The following is a 21560-nucleotide window of genomic DNA, read 5'->3' on the forward strand; positions in this document are numbered from 1 at the left end:
TTGCCAAGGAAAACGAATTCTCCTTTTACATGTATTTATATAGGAGCACCCGAGCTAAAGCTTCCTCTTAAGAGGAAGCTTTAGCTCGGGTGCTCCTATATAAATACATCTAAAAGGAGAATTCGTTTTTCTCGGCAACCAGTGCACCAAATTTGACAGGGTTTGCTGCATTTAAAAGAAAAACTTAATATCTAGTGACTGTTGGTTTCGAATTTTAGATTTATGTCGTCAATTTTTTATAAAAACTTGGCAAAAATCGCAAATTTTCAGAAAACGAAACTATCAAGTTTACAACTCCGTAACTCAGCAAGAAAAAATGATATCGCAATTCTGTGAATTGTGCCTGATAGCATATATAAAGTGGACACAATTGATATGTTACACATGAACCTCAAAAAATGGCGTAATGTGTAATTACAACTTTTGCAGAACCCTCGTAAACAACGTAACAAATTCACGTAAGATGTAAACTGACATATCAAATTTGTCCGCTTTGAATGGTCTAATGGATACCGTTTACAGAAACTCGATATCTCTTTTTGATGCAGCGCTATTAGTTTGTAAACTTCGTGCTTCTATTTTTTTCGAACGCCTGAATTTTTGAAAATCCTTCTAACAAAATTCAAGCCCTAAATCAAAATTCCGCTTCCAACAGTCACTAGAATTTAACTTTTTCTCTCAAATGCAACAAATTTCATTAAAATCGGTCCAGGGGTTATCTCAGAAAAACGTTTTTGCGTTTTTACATGTATTTGTATAGGCCGCGTCGGAGTTGGGCCCGAGCTAAAGCTTCCTCTTAAATTCAAGGTACGGTGCAGTACGTTTCTGCTATTTCTGAAAAATAAACGCCATGCAAATATGTCAAGCAGGCAATTTACGCATGGCGTGCAGAAGCAGAGCCGCATTAATTAAAGCGCACCGCAGGGTCCAGGAGGCACTGCAGAAGCGGTCGACCGTCAAATCAACACTTCTGTGCTGCCGCATTAGCTTTGCGGCTATAGCATTGCTAGAGGTTGTAGATTAGATCGCAGTCGCGGCAGCCACATTTCGTCGGGGCAAAATAGAAAATGCACATGCACTTAGATTTTGGGACACGTTAAAGAACATCACAGTGTCAAAATTAATCCAGAATCCGCCACTACGGCGTGCCTCATAATCAAAGTGTGGTTTTGTCATGTACAGCCTCATAATCCAAATCAAGTTTAATACTTCTGCGGCAATGCAATATGCCATGTGAGGAAATGACAACGTTTAACCTTCTTAGAGATTATAAAATATGGCGCACAACGACAACTCAAGCAAACACCTCTCCCTGTGTGTTCTGTATACTACGCAGACAAACAGCAGTGGTGCACGCAAGATAACGTTTAACATCAACTCACCACTCTCGTGCTAGCCGAAACGTTGAAGAAATTTAGCCGTCAGCATCACCACTAATTATCATCAATCAAAGCCTCCAGCGCGGAAAGTTTCGCTCACGTCTATTCCCACAGTACGTGGGATCTGCATTATTTTTTATTATCTTTTTTTACTTCTATGCAAGAGTTAGCAGAATGGCCACTGGGAGAACATTTTTTGACATCAGTCCTCCCCATGTAGTCAATGAACAAATAAGTAAACTTCAAATATCACAACTAAGGAGTGCCATTATGCAGTTTGAACAATGAATAAGCAGGCAAGGTTGCGTTTAAATGCTGATAAATAACTTCGTACAAACAAGGCACATAAAAAAAAAAATGGATGGACGCTTTGCAAGGAGATTCCTTTTACTAATACGAAGCTAATTCCATAACTTTGATAAAAGGCATTGCAGAGCCTCTTTAAAGTTGCCTTGAAATAATTTGTGCATTTCCTGTTTTCGAAACTTTTTAAAAAAACATTTGATCACTTGCGTTGTGTTGGGGTGTCTTGTGTTACGTTAGTAGATATGAAGGCCACCATTCATCAGCTTCCTTGGAGACAAGAATTAAGCAGATTTGATGATAAAATGAATAAACAGCCACAATGTTGTTTAGTCAGCCTATTGTTGCAGGCACCAGCCCCATCGTGCATGACTGACCCTATTTTCAGTGACAGGGCTTGAGAAAAGCCAAAGGGGTGGAGAAAGTGCAGCTTCAAAAAATATATGCAGTAGGCTGCCATTAAGACAAACTTGAAGGGACCAAGAAATTCTTTACATCTTATCAGAAGTTCGTCTTGAAATAACTCGTAGAAGAAAATAAATTCACTATTTTTGGTGCGTCCAAGTAATATAGGTAATCAAGACAGATGTGAAGGAAAGATTTCGCAAATCATTTATTGTGTTTTGAATTCAAAGCATTGGCTTACGCGCTTTTATTTGGGTGACTGAGTAACTTTTGCTTGCAGTCACTTTGGAAACATGTGTGCTATCCTGAAATTGGCTTTTCACCTAGCCTGCTTAAAAATCCTTCAGTCCCCTCATGCTGAAACAATGTGCCAGAGTATATGAGGCAATAATCATACTTACTAGGATTGCAGATTGGGCAAGCTGGTAGCAATCTATTATCAACAGCAACATTTGCAACAGGGACGAGCAGAGGGAACACAGGACACATGCCGACTACTAAATCAGTTTATTGCATCAGCCTATATATGCCACCACCTAACCTAACCTGCAACATGTGCCTGTGAACACACAGGCTATAACAAGAGATAAATAAATTGAGTTTAGTAGGCAGCACACATTGTATGTTCTCCCTATCATAAGTGGTGCTGTTGAAGATGGGCAATATCAGCTGCACCATACATGTGAGCACCACTTGTTATTACTTGGCAGTGTCTTTATCATCGTTATCAGACAGCAAAAGCAACTCAAGTGACATCAACTAATGTTACCATGGTGCCAGCCTTGCATGTTTCCACACCATTGTAGACACTGTTGTAGTCTACATGTATGTCATACGCTTTTGTTGGAGCTTTGCTTTTTGCTGGAGCAAGAGCTCACTCCAGGCCTTTTGCTAAGCCAACTAGCAAACATAACATGGCCACAGAAGTTCAGCTTAAATGAATAGACAGTTCATGTTAAGCATTTTTTTCTTTTTGTGGCACTCTACTACATGCAATGTACCCCTCAGCATATACAAGAGACTGTCAGTTCTGCAATACGCCAAACACCCTTTACCACATGGTCTGGGAGTGCAAAAAGAACCCACAGACAACACCCATCCAAACGCCAACAGAAGACTAGTGGGAGGCCCAGCTGACAAGCCCAAGACCTGAGGACAAACTACGGCTGGTGAACAGGACTAGGCTATCATCACAGGGTCACGGCTACCTGGAATAGGGTGGCCACCCACCTTTGGCTATTAACAGCTTGGTCTCCATCAAAGTTTATTTACTCACTCCATGGAGCCTATGAGACACGAACTAACAATTGAGACATGAACATGCACACTGTTTGCCATATCTGGAGGTTTGGCTTAACATGGTTCGTCTTAAAAGGAGTCTGCTGTGTTCTGGGATCTTTAATGCAACTCGACTGCTTAATTCTGCATTTGATGTTCCGAGCAGCCACATGCTGATCAAGTGGGTTGCAAGAATGCTGATGTACTATGTTCTGGGTGACTGCCAGGTGCTCAATATTAACCTGGAGCCTTCCACTAAAGCATCTCAGTATCCCAGGTTGCTTTGGGAAATTAAGCACAATTAATTAATTAATTAATTAATTAGTCAATTGCTGTCTTAACTTCCCTCATGGCTGCATCATACTGCATAGTTGCTAAATGCCATGCTCCTTGTGAAGAAGTTGAGCATAACACTAAACTCTGGTGAATGGAGGCAAGTAAGCTTGATCACCATAGGAAGGTATTGATTAACAAGTTTGAATCCCTCTGCTCACTGTTTGTGAAGTGTATCACGCAATAAAGCTGGCATACCTTCCAGTGACGGCACAGCAGTGTCAACCCATTCATAGAATAAGTGGTGTTGTGGTTGCTATATCGGAGAGTATTCAGAGTTTTGCAGCATGCAAGAGATACTTGTAAAAAGCATTGCAAACTAATGTTTCTGCAGCCTCATTGTGAGAGAGTATACAACATTTTACACTCATCTGCATTTCAGGGCCATGCCGGACATCCTGGAAAGCATAGAAGAGCTAAGGTTCTACCGGAAGAAGATCTTCCTGGGTAAAGAGCCCAGTAGTGCCAGCAAAATAGAAGCAAATGTTTCTAGCTAACAAATCATAATGCCATTCATTGTGTAGAAGGGCTGTATTGAACAGCCTCTTCCACCTGTGCATTAGCTTTTATGTGCCACATCATCAAGCATTCTCCTTTTGTTGAACATGCACTAATGTCAAGTTCTCTCTGCCAGTGGGTTAGTGCACTCAAGAACTGTGCAGTGCGAAAATACCCAACACTAATTAGTTGTGTGCTTACCCACAGATAGGACATGTCTTGAAATCGTGCATTAGTTTAAAGCATTCGGTGCACATTGGACATGTTATTCCCAAAAATTATAGTTGTTCAGTACAGCCTGTGTGACAGGTATCCAAAAATTATATATATATATTTTTTTTGCTGCAACTTTAGACAAAACCAACAGCTGCAACAGCTATGTGAAGTCAATCTGCGCACGCTAGTGAACAGGTTGGACAGGCATCAGTACACACGTAATTGACAGTGCACTACCCTTTAACTTCAGTGCATTAATTAACCCCTAACTACCATCTTTAGGTGGAGTCTATATGACAGATATTTTAGTCATATTTAGTGATACTAGAATAATGTTATTGAAAATAACGTGCGAGGGTCTACAGGGCCTGTGAGGTATTTGAGGACACGCTTTCAATTTGCCATATACATTTACATTCTGATTCAGTCTATCTAGGTGCTTAACTTTGCCTTCACCATCTCCTCTGCCATCTATTTAGTATAGTTATTCCAGCTTAGCAGCCTGCAGTCTGCGTAGGATTTCTAGTTCCATTACACACTGGTCACAGCAACTTGGAGATTGCCACCTTCTTGAATGTGGCGAAATTCTTTGCTTTCAAGGTGAGGCATGAGCTCATGGCCGATTCTCACCTGTGGCAAAAAGAAGTTAAGCATTGCCAATGGCTGGATGTAATTCAGGCAGTTGAGTTTCTAGGTGGAGGCCATCGTGAGTGAGAACCCTGAAAAGCCAATAATGGCCTTTGCTGAGCTACTTTAGCCAGCAGAGTCGACAGCCAGGCTTTCTATGCATGAGGACGTTAGGTGCTACTCATAAGCAACGGATTCCCGCATGGCCTGCACAGCCCAAGAGTGGCTGGCTGTGAACTTCTGTTGGCACATCACCTTCAGTGCAGTGTCCCAGTTCCCGATATTTAAGTATGCTACATTGCTATGTACGGAGGGTGTCACTGAGATGGAGACTAACAGACAGCCACATAGTTAAAAACTAACCATAGGCGTCTGTTGTGCAAGCACTGGTCAACGTTGGCAAGCACCATCCGATCCTAGCACGTAGCTGTTATCAAAGCTGAATTGAGCCAGTTGTTGAAGCTAGAAGATCGTTTTATTTAACCATCTCAGGAAACAGTAGTAAAATAAACAAGGCAGGAAATTTGGAACAAATGTATCTATAATATCCGAAATATTGTCACTATTCTGAAAAGTCATCCTCAAATACCTTGCAAAGTCTCTGAACAATGTGTCCATCCTACAGCCTTTTCAATTATGATGCATGCACTGGTCATCTTGTGATGTATAACATTCGCACATTATCTGCTGCGGTGGCCCAGTGCCTATGGTGCTCCACTGCTGGGCTCGAAGTCGCGGGTTAGATATCGGCCGCCGTGGCCTCATTTCGATAGGAGTGAAATGCCATATACGTACTAGAATATTACAAAATTTCGAATATTATGGAATATTATATTTTTAGTAATCGTAATCAATCCAAAAGCTAGATATATGGAAAATTTCGAATGTTCAGTTGCATACAAATATTTGAAACAAATAGAATGTATTGTTGGCTGTGTGGGAGCAAGCACAGTTTTTAGCATTTGCTTATATCTAAGAGTATGTGTCTGGTTTTGCGTTTAATTTTGTAATTCCGTGCTGCTGTCACAATTTCGCCTGCAAAGCAGGCTGCAAGCTTGAGGCAAAGCCAGCCAGGGTGCACTCTTTTGCAGCGCCACTCCCAACCTGAGCATATAGCTTGACAGCAAATGCGATGAGTGACGGCTGGCGCGGGTTCAAGTGCCCCCAAGTTTACAGCCATTTGATGTTGCATAACAAGGTACAGGGTAACAAGACAGACAATTAGTTGGAATTACTCAATTTTCTAAGTTAACAAAAGCCAAATACACAATCTTTTAGAATGGCTTACTAGCCTAATTTTTTACCATTGACAATGTAATTTCACTGTTCCAACATGTTAAAATAACCAAACTTTACAATAAATGCATGTGCATATCATTATTCGACATTCTATTCAACATTCAAGGCTAAGCATTCATATTCAGAAATTTTCATATTCGCACACCCCCAGCAAAAATGCTTGTGTACCATGCTTTTTCGAATATAAGGTGAGGTTCTTTTTCCCCAGAATAACCAATTGGTTATTGTTTAAATATGGCAGCAGCACTGCCACATTTCTCCAGAAGGAAAATTAGGAATTTAATTCATGGTAGCGCAGCGGCACCATCTTGTGGCGGAGTACACCACAGTGCTGATACTGTGACCTCTGAGATGGCCGGCACAGAGGGATATTCCTGTGTTCCATTTCATACATAGTAGGCAATACTGGGAAAGCTAGGGAGTCTTATCCCACTGCTTGCATTCGCAACCAAAAAATAGTGTGTTTGATATGAAAGAAATATTATATATAAAGATGTGTTGTACTATTCATTGTAACAGTAGGTCTCATACATTTATGTCACAAACTATGATGCAATTATTGCGTGCAAGGTGTCGCAGACGTGACTTGTTTCTGCAAGTGGCAGCCACAGTCGATCGAGTGCACTCAAAACATTATGCTGCAATCTGTAAGCACAAAGGTGCCCAAATAAAAGACTGCTTGATGTCTTCAAACTGTAAAAAGAGAGAGAGAAAATTAATGATATCTGAATAGGTTAGCCTAGTGACAGGCCTGGCATGCTACTCAAGCTGAGATGAAGAATGAAAGAAAGGCAATGAGATAAAAACGAAAAGCATGTGTGCACTAATACGTACACTGACACAAATGCACAAGTTATTTTCAGTTTCCTTGAGGCCTGTATCCCTCGGGAATGAATGCTGTAAGCACTGTAGTGGGGCGCAATTCAGATCCTCGGCACTGCCACTGTTCACTTAAACAACAGGAATAGTAATAATGAAGTTAATGATTAAAGTTATCAAAACTTATTGTTGACATTCAACAATCTGGCACAATATTTTTGGCTATCACTATCTGTTAAGAAATCCTTGTGCACAGTTTGACTATGAAATGCTGCCAAATGGCAGGAGTATGCCTTTTTGTTTTTCCAGCTATATAACATGCCGAGTTTGTTTATATTTTTTACGTAGAGTAAATGAGTCCTTCGGTGAACTTGACTAAACTTATACACAAGAAAGAAAATATTTTAATTAACTTGGCAGTGTCCCTTTGCTAAGTGAACCAAAGCGGATGAAAGACAGACATGTGGATGTTCTCGTTGCTTGGAAGGGCATGTGTGCAGTGCGACTGAACTGCAAAAGGGTTGATCTGTTCAATTTCAGCAAACTTTTATGCCAGTGTTGAGTGGAGAACTACACTTCCGGTATGGTTTCCTCTGGCTTGCTCATCGCTGTCTCCTGTCCCAGTCAAGGTTCCATGTGCATCACTTCGGTTGTTCTGGGGTTAGAAGTGCTTCTTTGCTGATGGCCACTTGGTGCACAGTTTTTGTTTGGCTTTCTGCTTTGACCTGAATTGAAGAAAAAAAAGAACCTCGGTTTGTGTTAACTGCATTAACATAGTAGGAATTACACCTTAATAGAGATCGTAACATAATTATGTTCTTAATTTTGCTCAAATAAAGACACCAAAGCATTCGGGGAATGCTTCAGAAGTCTTGGCCTAGTTTATGTTTATTGAACATTTATTGAGTAATTGCTACTAAAACGATAAGCACAGGAACAAAAATGATGACATTGGCAGGTTGTGTCGATCTCGTTCCTCTGTACATTTAGTTTTTATAGAGGTAATTATTCATTCTATCATGCTTATAAGTTTGCTAGAACACGCCAGGCATTAAGTGTATTGACACCATCATGTTGTACAGACAGTTTTCTATTTCAAAACAACTCTTGAAATGTGCACAGTCAGCAAATTGACAAAGTGTTGGTAGGAGAGGATGTGTCTTTGTCAAGAATCTACTTCATAAATAATCAGAATTGTGTTGCTGTATTTTGGAGTCTTTGCCTAGTGGCAGCCTCGCCTGGACATACTAGAGAACTTGAAGTCTGAATTTGAGAATATATATATAGAATTCATTTCTGGAACGGAAGCGGGATATGAACAAAGAGAAGCAAGAACACAGGGCAGGTGTTCATTCTCTTCGTTGTAGTTTGTGTTGTACTGATGTTTGCAGAATGGACTGTTGTCAACTAGCGTGACTGTTTTCTTTAGAATCCTCCTGAACTGCAAACTTACTGCCATATAACCAACTTTGTACAAATATTTTATTAGTTGGCTCAGCATGCTTTACTTTGCTGTCTTAAAGGTGGTAGAGGAGGTGAAAACTGCCATCTTGGCACTAGTTGATACTGCAGCGCGCACTGATGCCACAACTTGGAGGCGCTAAAGTTGGTGCTTTCACACGGCACCTGCTTCTCCAAAGCAAACCCGCAGGTTTGCCATCTCCTGAGGTGGCGAATGTTATCGGTGCACCTCTGGGCGATGCCTTGTGCCAACAACTTAAGCAGAGTATTTTTAGACCACACCCTGGCATCTGAGAGCATATATTGCAAGGAATTCTATGTCTGAGAGTACGCACCTCCAGCAGAGTAGTGGGAGTCTGTGCTGCTCAGCGAATGCGCGGAGGACTGGGCAGTCCGGCTGGCCACCGCCAAGACTCAAGGTCTGGCTGTCGCCTGATGAAGGGGGCTCCGGTGGTACTAGTCTCCCTGCCCCCCGCCTCCCTTGACCCCAGCAAGGACATTTAATAAAGTTTTGTCTCTCTCCAGCACCTCCTAACCTCTGAGGACCTTGGAGATCGCCACCCCTGCCAGTTGCTCAACAGCATGCGGTAGCTCCTGGGCACAAGCAACACCGCTCGAACGACACGCTATTGAGGAAGCTCTTCCTGAAGCACTTGTTGCAGTCCACCTGCCTTGTCTTGGCCGCTGCAGGGGACTTGACCCTTGACCACCTCGCCCAGCTTGCTGATAAGAGTCCATGACACAACTTGTCCTTTGGTTTCCGCCCTCTCTTCAGCACCAGAGAGCTCTCAATCATGTCCAGCTTGCAGTACCGGATCAACCAGCTCGCCATTTCCATCAAAGCCCTATGGATGTCCTCTCATGATCAGCCCGACTCCTCCTCACGTCCTAGCTGCCATTCCGTCTTCCCCAAATGGTCCCCACCCGAGCAGTCCTCGAAGCCTGCCTATTTGCATAGGTGCAAGGGGGGCTCATCATCGTCCCCACATGCTATAATAGAAGACTTCTGCCAGCCACACTAAGCAGTTAAGGGTTACCATACTTTGCGGTTCAAGACGCCTGCGGGACATGCTTAGCAAGCCTGAGCTGGGGCAGGAGGGGAGGGGGCAAAGTAGGCCATTTGACTCCCCCACTTTTGAAAGCTGGGAATATGGTGCCTGGAGTCCCGACCAAGATCACTCGAGTCCACAGGAAGCCGCTTGAGGCTCAGATAATGGAGGCTTGGCCTCTCCACCAGCTGTACGCGGAGCCTCGGCCACATTGGTTCTTCAGGGCACTCATCACCAATATGTATGTAGCACACAGGGTCTACTTGGTTCCAGCTGGTAAATTCCCCACATCTGCATGTCTGTAGTATAGTCTTTCAAGTCTTGATCTAGGCACTGATTCAGGCTACTTGGTCTGTCAATAGCGCAACTGAACCTCAATAGTGAAAATGAGATTCCCAGTACTTTCAGGAGTGCTTTCAGTTATTGACTATGTAAGGTGCTCACATGGTGAAACTGAGGCAGCACGAAGCGTTCACTTCTCGCTGTCAGCGCTCTTCATTGTGACGAGTGCACTCAAGGTTATCGAGTGATGTGTGTTTATATTTGCCTGTGCGTACGTTACACTATGCTTGTCATAGGAGTATCTATCGGTTTTGGGGGAAGCATGCACCTTCCCCCATAGTAATAAGTGAAAGGGAAAGCGCCCCCCCCCCCCTAAACAAACAAACTTCTGAAAGCAGGTACTGTCTGCTGCACACTGACAAATCTAACAAAACAACAGCTGGTGCCAAGTTTTCTCTCAGAATTACGCCCACAAAGGTACAATTTCTTTATTACGTATCCGCTGCTTGGGCAGCTAGGATTGTCTTTCGAGCATCGCCGCCACATGCTATAATAGAAGACTTCGGCCAGCCACACTAAGCAGTTAAGGGTTACCATACCTTGCGGTGCAAGGCGCTGGCGGGATGTGCTTTGCATGCCTGAATTGCTGAGAAAGCTGTCACTGGGCAATCCAAAACAGGTTTGTTCTACCATCCCTTGCATCATCCCCCGTTTGCTGGGGCTGTCTAACCTAATCATCTTTGAAAACACGAAATCAGGTTTGCTTCTTATAATTTACTGATATTTAATCAGTGTTTCTATTTTAGTGATCTTGTCACTAGATTTTGTGACTTTTTTGTCTGTCTACAGCGAAGTTTTCTATTTAGCAATCAGCTACTTTCTGTTAGTGACATGAATCAGCAATTGGCAATATTTTAACAGTTAGAAAGGTTACTTGAAAAATAGCCTTCTAGAATGCAGTTTAATATTCAAAAAGTACATGTAAGTGGCCAAAACTTGCTGTACGATGCATAGGCTCCGTGACAATGATGAACCAACGGTTGCCTTCACATTGTGATTCTACTTTAGAGCATAGTGGCCATCATAGCCATCATAGTGTTCACAATATTGAAGTTTATTATTTACAAAACCTATATTAATGCATTTAAATGTTGCGGGTTCACTGGTGTCACTAACTCCATTAGATTGGTAGATGTGTGCAGGCATGTCAGGGAGCTAATTTACCGAAACCAAATTGAATAAATTTTATGTTCAGATTTAGAATATGGCAGGTGAATAAGACATATCAACTGTATAAAAGAAGGCGTTAATATTGGAGTGGCTAAGCTCGTTCACGCATGTATGAAAGCTTTCCAAGAACAACCGTTGCTTGTGTTCTTTTGAACCGTGCTGTATTTGTAAATTTCCAATCTGAAGGTAACAAAAAACTTAAGCTGTCCTAATACGTTATGTAAATATTAGAGTAGGCGTCTGTGACGTACAAATGAAAGACGGTATTGCAATATCGACTGTGCATACATATCCAGGCACACCCAATTGTGATACCGAGAAGTTTATGACCACGCATTCTGCATGGGTTTGCCGCGATGACACTACTTCTGTGATCATCGTTGTGGAGACTTCAGTGTGGACATTTCAAAAGCACACAAGAAATGGTTCACTCAGTTTATGTGAGAATTTGGTATGAAGTGGGTTCGGTTCCCACCTGTGGCAAGTTGTTTTTTCATCCACTTTAATTTCCATTAATTTATCGTTTCTTTATTTCATTTATTAAGCACAAGTAATTACCCCTATGTTGTCCTTGGTGTCAGTGTTTGTTGGCTTCTTATGATAACACCAATCCAAGTCACTCAACTACTCGACAACAATCTTGTATAGATTCCAATCAATGTATATCACAGTAATCACAAAGCTATTGTCACTGCCATTATCAAATGATGAATATAAATACATCTGCCCTTGTCTCACCCCGTGCGATGTGCTGCCGCAGCTTCCCTGGTCAGACACCTTCACAGGGTGGAATGGCTCCTCAATTTTTCTCAAAATGTGAGTCGAATGTGAATAACCATTGAATCTAGAATAGAATATTGAATATGCAAATGCAAATGTACATATTTAAAGCAGGAATATTTATTTGCTACCTTAACACTGGATCTCGTACTGTCCTGTGACTGGCACAGCATGGCCTTAGTCGCTTTTACACCATTAGACTTGAATTAACTAACTTATTTCGGTACAATTACGAACATGCTAGTACTAAATAGACAGTCAACTATCAGGGACAATTAGGATAGCTTTAAACACCACATCACTGCAGCCGCAATGAAAAGAACTGAGCGAATAAGCCGCTTCACACCTTTAGAGGCCGGTGGCAAACAAGCTTTCCAAGAAGGACAGGCTGCTGTATGACCAACTTTCCAAAAACACAAAATAAATAGTTGTTGAAGAAATATCGGAAGTTATGGAAAAGGAAAAGAAAAAGCTAGTGAGGTATTTGTGTGCCCTAGACACAATAAAGAGCCTGTTGCAAGGAAAACATCATTCGTAATATAAAAGATAAAACTGCTACATGACTAGACTGCAAGAAAGTAATTGGTAGGCTAAAAGCAAAAAGAGCTGGTTGCCAAGTATTAGATGAAAAGAAGGGGAAACGAAGGGCCCTGTTTTGTATGGGCACCGTATTTGTAAGATACACTCGCACATATTTGTTAGCCAGGACTATATGAAACCAACAGACAATGAAGAAAAGAAAGCTTAGGGGAAATTATTTGTAGATATTAATTGAAGCATAAAAATGAGAAATTAAAGGTAAATGTAGAAAAAGAAACTTGCTGATGGTGAGAGCAGAAACCACAACCTCCACATTATGCATGTGTTGCACTACCAATTCTTCTGCGGCGACGATGGCAGTTCCCACATTCCTGCATTCTTGGGTATTTATGTGTGTGTACAAGATCTAACCCAAGGACTGTTAATGAGCGTCATACTTTGACCGCAAAACTGAAAACAAAGCTTGCATTGCCGATATTATTTCTGCATCGCGTCAAAAACTTTGTAGCTGTTTTACTTCTGATTATTACAATTTGCAATACTTTGTTCAGCAGGTGACGGTTGTGACGAAATATTTGGTTAGGTTTGATATTCGAAAGTACCAAATAGTTAATTTTCGAGTACAAATAAAATATTACACACCAATTATTCGTACTCAAAACTTGGAATATTTGTCCACCCTATAGTAAATACATTAGTGAAGCTAAAGCCCTCTATACCCTGCTGGTAAATTCACTGTTTTTCCTTCAGCTTCAACATGACATGTCTAGGTAAATGATTTATTTAACATTAGCTTATACTAGTGTGTTTCAAAATACCTTTGTTCTTAAAATCCACTTCTTGTCTTGTCTCACTTAAGCGACACACTTCAGAAAATATTGGCAACACTAGACTGTAATGGTTCAGATTGCGTGATTGAAAACCAGATCTGCAGATGGCAAAGATAACTTTCACTGACGCATTTTTCAACCTTTGTTACTGCAACAGAAATCAGAAAATCCGCAAGGTAGGCGATCCTCACAGCACATGCCACCTGGGCCTGCTCTCAGTATGCTTTGCGCTGTCGTGAACATGAACTCCTGAACAACCTCCAATTAATATTTTACAATAAATCAACATGTCATTAATACATTAAATAAAAGAATGTGTCACCGTCTATTTGGCTGCGGCCGCCAAAGCACCATCTACCTAACCCCCCGCCCCCCATCCCACCCACGCTGCACGCCAGCTCCCTCTGCTCCCCTTGGCAGGAGCCCTCCGTGTCGAGCTTTGTGGTAAAGCATACGAAAAACGAACATTTACCGCACAAGTCAAAAGGGAAGCTATATACAGGTTTACAGTAGTGCAGCTTCCGTTGCTAGCGTGGCGTCCGTGCCAACAGGAAAGCGGTGGTAGAGCAATGCCAGGCGGGACGTTCTGCAAAGATCACTTTCCAATTCATAAGCTCTCTCCCTCTGTGTAATATATATATATATATATATATATATATAGTGAGGTGACATTTAGGCTGTCAGACTCTTCTTTATTCTCTCTCGAGAGAGCCCCACAACACAGTCCCAAAACGGTGTGTATGTACAGATGAGAAGAAGAATCATATTAATAATGCTAATACTAATTTCCCTGTACGTGCAAGTGGCGAGCCAGACCATGGCTTAGCCAGGAAGGAAACGCCGAATAAGCCGTTTGAGGTGCCAAACGTGAACAATCTCCGAATGACAGTAACGACGGTCTAAAGAAACCTCAACGGGAATAATATAATAGTTCACTGGGAATGTTTGCTCAGTAATAACGTAGGGTGCAAGGAAGCATGATTTGAACTTCTCACGCAATCCAAGTGTATGAACGGGCATCCAAAAGAGCACTTCCTCTCCAGGACAGAAGGAGACGTCTTGACGAGAGATGTCATAACATTGCTTGTGATCTAGGTGACTGACTTGTGTGTTTAGGCGAGCACATTGGCAACATTCGTCAAGTCTTGAGGCGAACTGTTTGGGTATTCTGGCTGAGGTGTTAGCTGGGTCATTTAAGAAAGCGGTGTCGATGGTGAATGTCTGCGAACAGCCGTAAATGAAGTAGAAAGGTGAGTACCGAATAGTTTGTTTGAGAGTGATGTTATGAGCAAACATCACAAAAGGTAAAAGCTTGTCCCAGTTGTTGTGGTTTGGCCTGATATACATAAATATTATATGTTAGTGTGCGATGAAATCGCTCTGTTAAGCCATTTGTTTGAGGGTGGTATGCGGATATCGTCATATGAACTGTGCCACGAGCTCTGAGTACTTCTTCTATCATTGTTGACATGAAAGTCTTGCCGCAATCATTCAACAGTACACAAGGTGCACCATGACGCAGCATAATGGCATGCAGAACGAAGGTGGCAACACCTGTAGCCGAACTGTAGCGCAGAGGAGCAGTCTCTGCGTACCATGTGATATGGCCATGAGAGGTAGTCTCATTAGACTGCCTCAAACCGGCCAACGTTGAGACGCCTCTCACGGTGCTACCCGCAGATGTCACCGGCGTATCCACTAATCCGCACGTCATTCCCTCTATACCTGTTTGATGCATGCGTTTTGCCGTTACGGCTGCATAGGGGGCTCTGTAGCACCCACCAATGTCGCAGCGCAGGGACACTAAGGTCGGCGCTCTCAGCCGGTGCTTTGGTGCCGCCTGTGAAAGAGAGGAAAATAAAGATGGGCAGCACATGCTCTATGTGCAAGCACGTCACGAACAGCTCTGTTCTAGAAGCCTGCTACTATGGTCTTCTTGTTCTGATGCCCCAATGTGACCCCTCTGTTCCCAACAAAGCCATACACTGTCCTGCAGCCTGAGTGAGCAGACAAGCCTTGGACAGTGGTGTGCCTTGTATCTGGACAATCTCAGAAGAAAACAAAAAGGAGAAAATGGGGGTGAAATTTGTGTCAAAATTGGGAGCCCACACCAATGCCACCTGACACATACAGATCCATGATGAAAACTCATAACATGCTGGGCATGATCATTAAAATGATGTAATTATCTGTAGCTTAGAAATATGCACATAGTTCCTGAGTGTCTCATGTAACATGAACCCATCTTCAAGAAGTGGCACACTTCTTAGGTAAGAGAATTCGTAATTGTCTTGAGCTACTCAGACTATTTCTCAAAGTGTGATTAGGTTATGTTCAGTTATGCAAAATATTATTCATATTCAGCTGTTGGCAATGTTAGGCAAGCACATCTGACTTTAGACAATGTTTCACATGCACCACCACCACCACAAACGACGTACGTCATGCACACATGCACATGTGTGGAAATGCAGCATACATCCTCATTATTCTAGGCTCTGTGCCAAGTGCAAGTACATTATTGAACTAAATGAGTGTTTAGAAGTAATTGTGTCAGAAAATGCATAAAGTACAACTTGCACACAAGCTGAAGACTTGATAGCTTCGGACTGTTATTTGAATATACGAGAAAACATAAATCTGTTATGCGGTAACTGAAAGACAAAGCCCTTCTTCAGCTGCTGTTTGAGGTCTGTCTGAGTAGCCCCAGCCACTAGTTGGCGGTACCATCAGCACAGCATGCATCCTCATTCTTGTAGGCCTTCTGCCTACCGCAAGTGAGTTATTGAACCAATTGAATTTGTCAAAGTAAAATGCATCAGAAAATTCACAAAGTATGACTTACAACCTGCAGACATGACAGCTTTGAACTGTAATTCAAATGTACGAGAAAATACAATTCTGTTACGCAGAAACTCAAACACAAAGCCTTCCAGCTGCCATTTGTTTCTGGTGAGCATGCCACGGAAAATTCCAACCAACTAGAGGCTAACAGCTTCGCTGCAATACTCCACAAAATATGAAACAGAAAAATGACCTCACTGAGCCCTTGTACATTTGGGTTGCAGTGCTCTCAACCATGTTTTCAAAGAAGGATGCCTACATGCCTGTCGCAAAAAAGAAAAAGGGAGACCGGCCACAGCGTCAAGCATAATTTTCATGCAGCCATGCCACTATGCCATTGGTCTCGTTTACCTAAGATGTTCCATTTTCTTTTTTAAGTTTGGTTGACATTACACTTCAGTGCTTACTTGCCTGCTTGTACACACATTTATACACTATCACACACATGCTGCAGTTAACGCATGCCGAACTGTAAATGAACTATGTGCATTCTTTGCGAATTCAGACACCTCACTGTTCTTCTCTGTCCTGAGCATCTAAGACTACTTCTTTGTGTTCAGCTGAGTTGTTAACAAAACTTAGTTAACAACTTCTAAAGTATTGATTCAAATGAAGAACTTCCACTGAAGACACAGAACATATTGAAAGTTTGATTATATGGAAAAAAATTGGCCTTCACCTAGCGGTAGCATGAAGCTACAGAGAAATATGACAAACTAAGAAGATTTATTTCTTTGAAACCCATATGGGTTTCTTTGTAGTTTTATGCTATTGTCGGGTGAATGACAATTTTCCCCTTTCATGATAATTTTCCCTATTCCCTGCAGAATTATAGGAAATTCTTCAATAGAACATCAGTTTTCATAAGTTTTTTCCATGAAGATAGTTGCCAAGGTTTTCATTCCTTGGGGCTCCATTTGTTTCTCAATGCGCTTTTTAACTTTTGTATTGAAGGTTTTATATATAAGTAAACAATTAGAGATATGGTTAATGAATAGTATTTGCTAATTGGTAAATAAGGTGCATCGTAAAAAAAATTGCCCGGGTTGCTCCATAAAACGGAACGATACTGGGTTGATTGCGTTTGCATAGTGCGAACCTGCTTTTTCTAGGGCTTGGCATCAGTTGGCTGAAGTACCATTTATTGTCAACCAGATTATGCTACAATGCTTTGTTACATGACATTTATGCACATGTAATTCTTCAGCCATGCTATTCATACTAACCTGTAATTATTCCATGTTAACAATTTGTTGAAACTGTTGTAATTTGTGTTTTATTACATTTACTTTGTAAATGAGGTCCTATTGCAGTCTTGGACTTTGGAACCTCCTTCTGTATATTAACATCTTGTAATCTTTCTGAACATCTCGATAAAAACCGATTCTGATTCTAGTGAGGAACACTAACACCACAGACACTATGCACTATTAAAAAAAAAAAAGGCTGTTGGCGAAATCATAGCTTGCACACTCTTGGTTTCGGTTCAAACTGACCCATATCGCAAGATGTTTTGTTTGCTAATAAACACTGTTCTCACTAATCAAAATATTTGTTGACTTTAAGCATGTGTTGCAACTGCTCAAGTAAAACTGGTTAAGAAGTGCGTCAAATTCAGTTAACAGAAATCCTAAAATTGGCAGAAATACTCAGATATATGTCATACAAATTTATGTCCTAGCATCTGTGCTTTCTAGCTTTGTTCAGCTGAAATGTTAGAATATAGCCATTCTCTACAAATCTGTCTCCTGAGAAGTGAAACCAGGTGGTTGATACATCACTTATTTCACTGCCTGTCGGGGAGCAACAATAGTCAGAGGGTGAAAAATGGTCACCGAAAAAATTTAATGTATGTATGTCAATACATCTGTCACAAAGGAAGAATCAACCTACTTGATTGACGACTTTAAGCAATCTGAGGGAAAGTATTGAAAGTGTCATTTTATCCCCCCATTTAATTGGCTACAGCAATGCAGGACACTCTTAAATTTACCCAGCACAAAACAGTGAAAGAATAGTAGTGCCCAGCCAAAGTGCTGTTGTTTTTTATGCTGCCCATTTCAGATTTCCTGAACAGATCACGGCACTGGTAATACTGGGTTTATTTATTTATTCATTTATTTATTTATTATTTTGTTGCTCTGAATTTGCTAGCAGCATTGATGGCAAGCACCATAGAGTTTCTCACTATATTATCTAGAGGGAAATCTGGCGCTGCTGCGCTGTGGTATACATTGACAGGGGAATGCCGGCATATTGCGACTTCGGATTGGCACCGTTCTTGAAGAGGCAGGACACCTTAAAGGCAAGCACCGTTCCGTCTGTCCCAGTGATTCATTTTCTACTAAAACAGCATGGGAAAAACTGTTTTAGCCTTATTATTGCACAAAAACATGTTTTGTTTAATTATGAGAACTTATTTCAAGTATAATTATATGAAACGTAAAAAGCATCAGGTGGCTGCTAAAGTTGGAGGATACATGACAAGATTCGCGCTTGTATGGAACAGTTTGTCGTCTGTTCTTGCTTTTCTTCACTTGGTTATGCATTGTAGGTGAGTAAACTTTGTTGGAAGATGTGGTATAAGTGAACAAAAACCTTTCATGAAGATTTTACTTTAAGAATGCGTCATTTGTGTAGACATATCCACGTTTTAGACAAAACCTCTTACAACGCCAGCCTACACAAGTCTCACAGACGCATCGTCATTCTCATGATTCCCATGACAGAACAGTGCCACTTAGGAAACTCCCATAGACTGTGGCACCAGATTTCCCTCTAGGTGTTATCATGAGAAAATTAATGCAAGCACTAACAAGATACATAGATATTTATATACACTTCCAATTGTGCTCTTTTCTGTTGCTTGCCATGATATCAAAACAATGATGATACCAGTTGCCTTCTGTGAATGCTGCGCCTATTTCAGTGTGCCACCATTACATATTGTTGTAACTGTCACATGGAGATGCTGTTTCATCGCACTATTCTGAAGCGCTGAACAAAGTGCTTTAAGTTAAGTAAATGGTGGCATGCCAATATAGGTGTTCTGTGGCATGCCTTTACCTGTACTCCATGTCTTCCTTCTTGTGGCAAACTTCCTTGACAGTAAATCATGCTTTTTCTGAGCAGTAAGACCTTTTGCCGTTGCTGCAAGAAGCATAGAAACACCCTTTAAAACTATTCAGGCTAGCGAGAACGTGACTATTCAAAGCTAACCCTGAGCTTGTATGGTAGTGCTCTAATATCCCCAGCACTAATGTCTCGAAACACAGAGTCAGTTACTTTACAAGGAGAAATTAGCATTTGTCGGTGTTGTATATTTTATACTGGGATACAGCTATTTAGTCACGTATAGGTACAGAATCACGATTGGCCGTGCGCCAGCCTCCATGGCTGGAATGTGTCTCACACGCGGGAGCGGAGTCACGCTGGTGGTGTTCTGTGGTGTGGTGCCGCCTTATAGGGGCGCCGATAAACATACAGGGTCCTGAATATTTCGCTGCGCACATTCTAAAAAAAGATTTTGCACATACCAATGCACTGTTCTTGCTAAAATTTTGCAGAACGATCGCATTTTGGCATCGACTTTGTTTACTATAACACTTGGCACAGTTAATTGCCTGGTTTTTAAGAATAAAATGCAAATTTGCCTGCGCTTATGGGGATGCAAGCTGCTGCGGCGACGGCGCAAGCATAAACTTGTGTCGCCGCCTGCCGTCGGCTGCAGACCTCAGCGTTTCAGGTGGCGCTGCCGCATGTTGCTGAAACAGGCGGCTGCCCTTTGAACGTCATGTTGCTGAAACAGGCGACTGCCCTCTGAACACGAGACATTCATTTGAGGGATCGCCAGTTGTTTGTGCGCAGGCGCAAGTAAGACAGGCGCGAGAGAGAAAATCTGCGGACCTTTGCTCCTTGAATATACGACTCTGCCTAGGTACTACGGAAGAGGTTTCTTAGTGCGTGTTGTAGGCGTTTGTCCCTAGGCGTTCCGGCATTGTGGAGTGGGGTCGAGTTGTTTACGCTCCGACGCTGGCTGCCAGCGCGGTAAAATGGTGAAGCAGCAGGCACTGACGCCCGATTTGGCGACCGCTGTGTCGGACAGACGGTCTCGCACCTCCTGCGCTCGTGCTAAGTCAGCCGTGGCGGATCATAGCTCTCTCTCGCCTTACGGCAATGTACCTTGTAAAGAATTTCACAGATGTTTTTGTGGAAGCAGTAGCGACCGTATAGTAGAGACCGGGCCGCATAGATTGAAAATCTAGAAGGCAGAGTACCTTAGCAATCGCGGTTGAATGCAAGTGGCTGAAAGGCAGCCGGTGACGATGACTACTGACTCAGCACCAGCGCCACAGGCGCGAGAAAGTCTGTCCGATGTACCTTCAGAGGCAAAGTTCTGACTGGTGTTGCAGAAGCCACGGGGTGTGGTACTGCTGAACTTAGTGTCATGAGTTGGCGGTTGGACGTAATTATATTTATTCAATTGTGTTCTTTTACTGATTGTAACAACATGTCGTTATTTCACGTTATTGGTGGCGCGTCCAGGACACCAATGCGGCAACGGGGACACCAAAGCTAGAACCCAAACTGGTCCGTGGGTTGGTGCTCACCAAGGCCTGTGCATGCCAGGGGTGTATAAGATCGGCTGCCAATTTTTATGTGAATGGCCCCTGGCACGCTTCGGCCTCCGCGGCCCCAACCCATGGGCCACCCTGCTTCCAGCTTTGATCCCCCCGCTACCTGTTGGGTGCCTTGGAGATCCTGCGCCACCTGCTTTATTATAACCTCAGGTGCTCTCCTGAGGCCTCCATTTGCCGGCTACATGTGCCCTCCTGGAGCAGTGCTTGTAAAAAATCCGATCTATCGTCGCGACGAAAAAAGTGACCCGTGACCTACACCAGTCAGAACCTTGCCCCTTCAGGCATAGCCATCACCAAATGGGGCGTCTGTGCCCACTGCCTCACCGCGCGGGCAGCCACCGGCGGAGCGAAACAAACTCGACCGCACTCCGCAATGCCAGCATGTCTAGGGGGCAAACGCATACAACACGTGCTAAGAAAGCTCCTCCGTAGTGCCTAGGCAGAGTCATATATTCAAGGAGCAAAAGCCCCCAGATTTTCTCTCTCACGCCCGCTCTTACTCGCGCCTATGCACAAAGGGCTGGCGATCCCTCAAATGAAAGTCTCATACTGCACTCCTTCCTCCATGGTTGATGGGCATGAGTAGGGATGTGAGTGCTGATGAGCGAGAGTGCACATGAATATGAGCGAGCACATTGCCTACAAAAATATTGGTGAGTATGAGTGAATATCTACTTATTTTGCCGATCTATGAAAATTAGTGCCAAATGCATGTAAAAGAAATCTATATACATATGTGCTCACATA

General features: G+C 42.5%; 2 protein-coding genes across 14 annotated transcripts in view; one reads left to right on the forward strand and one right to left on the reverse strand.

The window, feature by feature from the left end:
• LOC142582212 (oligoribonuclease) overlaps positions 1-19323 on the forward strand; it is a 44518-nt gene extending 25195 nt beyond the window's left edge. For 2 of the 4 annotated variants that reach the window (XM_075691633.1, XM_075691636.1), the window contains exons 6-7: positions 4081-4145; positions 7698-8568. In XM_075691633.1, the coding sequence (XP_075547748.1) occupies positions 4081-4145; positions 7698-7822 (190 nt within the window). In that variant the 3' untranslated portion in view covers positions 7823-8568. Of the gene's footprint in view, positions 1-4080; positions 4309-7697; positions 8569-9143 lie in introns of those variants that run through there. The other 2 variants (XM_075691635.1, XM_075691634.1) reach the window with 2 other exon arrangements.
• LOC142582213 (uncharacterized) overlaps positions 7687-21560 on the reverse strand; it is a 30529-nt gene continuing 16655 nt past the window's right edge. For 5 of the 10 annotated variants that reach the window (XM_075691646.1, XM_075691645.1, XM_075691643.1 and 2 more), the window contains exons 6-8: positions 19240-19323; positions 15112-15169; positions 7687-7882 (exon numbers count right to left, since the gene is read on the reverse strand). In XM_075691646.1, the coding sequence (XP_075547761.1) occupies positions 7819-7882; positions 15112-15169; positions 19240-19323 (206 nt within the window). In that variant the 3' untranslated portion in view covers positions 7687-7818. Of the gene's footprint in view, positions 7883-11934; positions 12024-15111; positions 15170-16349; positions 16437-19239; positions 19324-21560 lie in introns of those variants that run through there. The other 5 variants (XM_075691637.1, XM_075691638.1, XM_075691640.1 and 2 more) reach the window with 5 other exon arrangements.

This window comes from Dermacentor variabilis, chromosome 5, assembly GCF_050947875.1.
Source record: "Dermacentor variabilis isolate Ectoservices chromosome 5, ASM5094787v1, whole genome shotgun sequence".
NCBI classification, from domain to species: Eukaryota; Metazoa; Arthropoda; class Arachnida; order Ixodida; family Ixodidae; genus Dermacentor; species Dermacentor variabilis.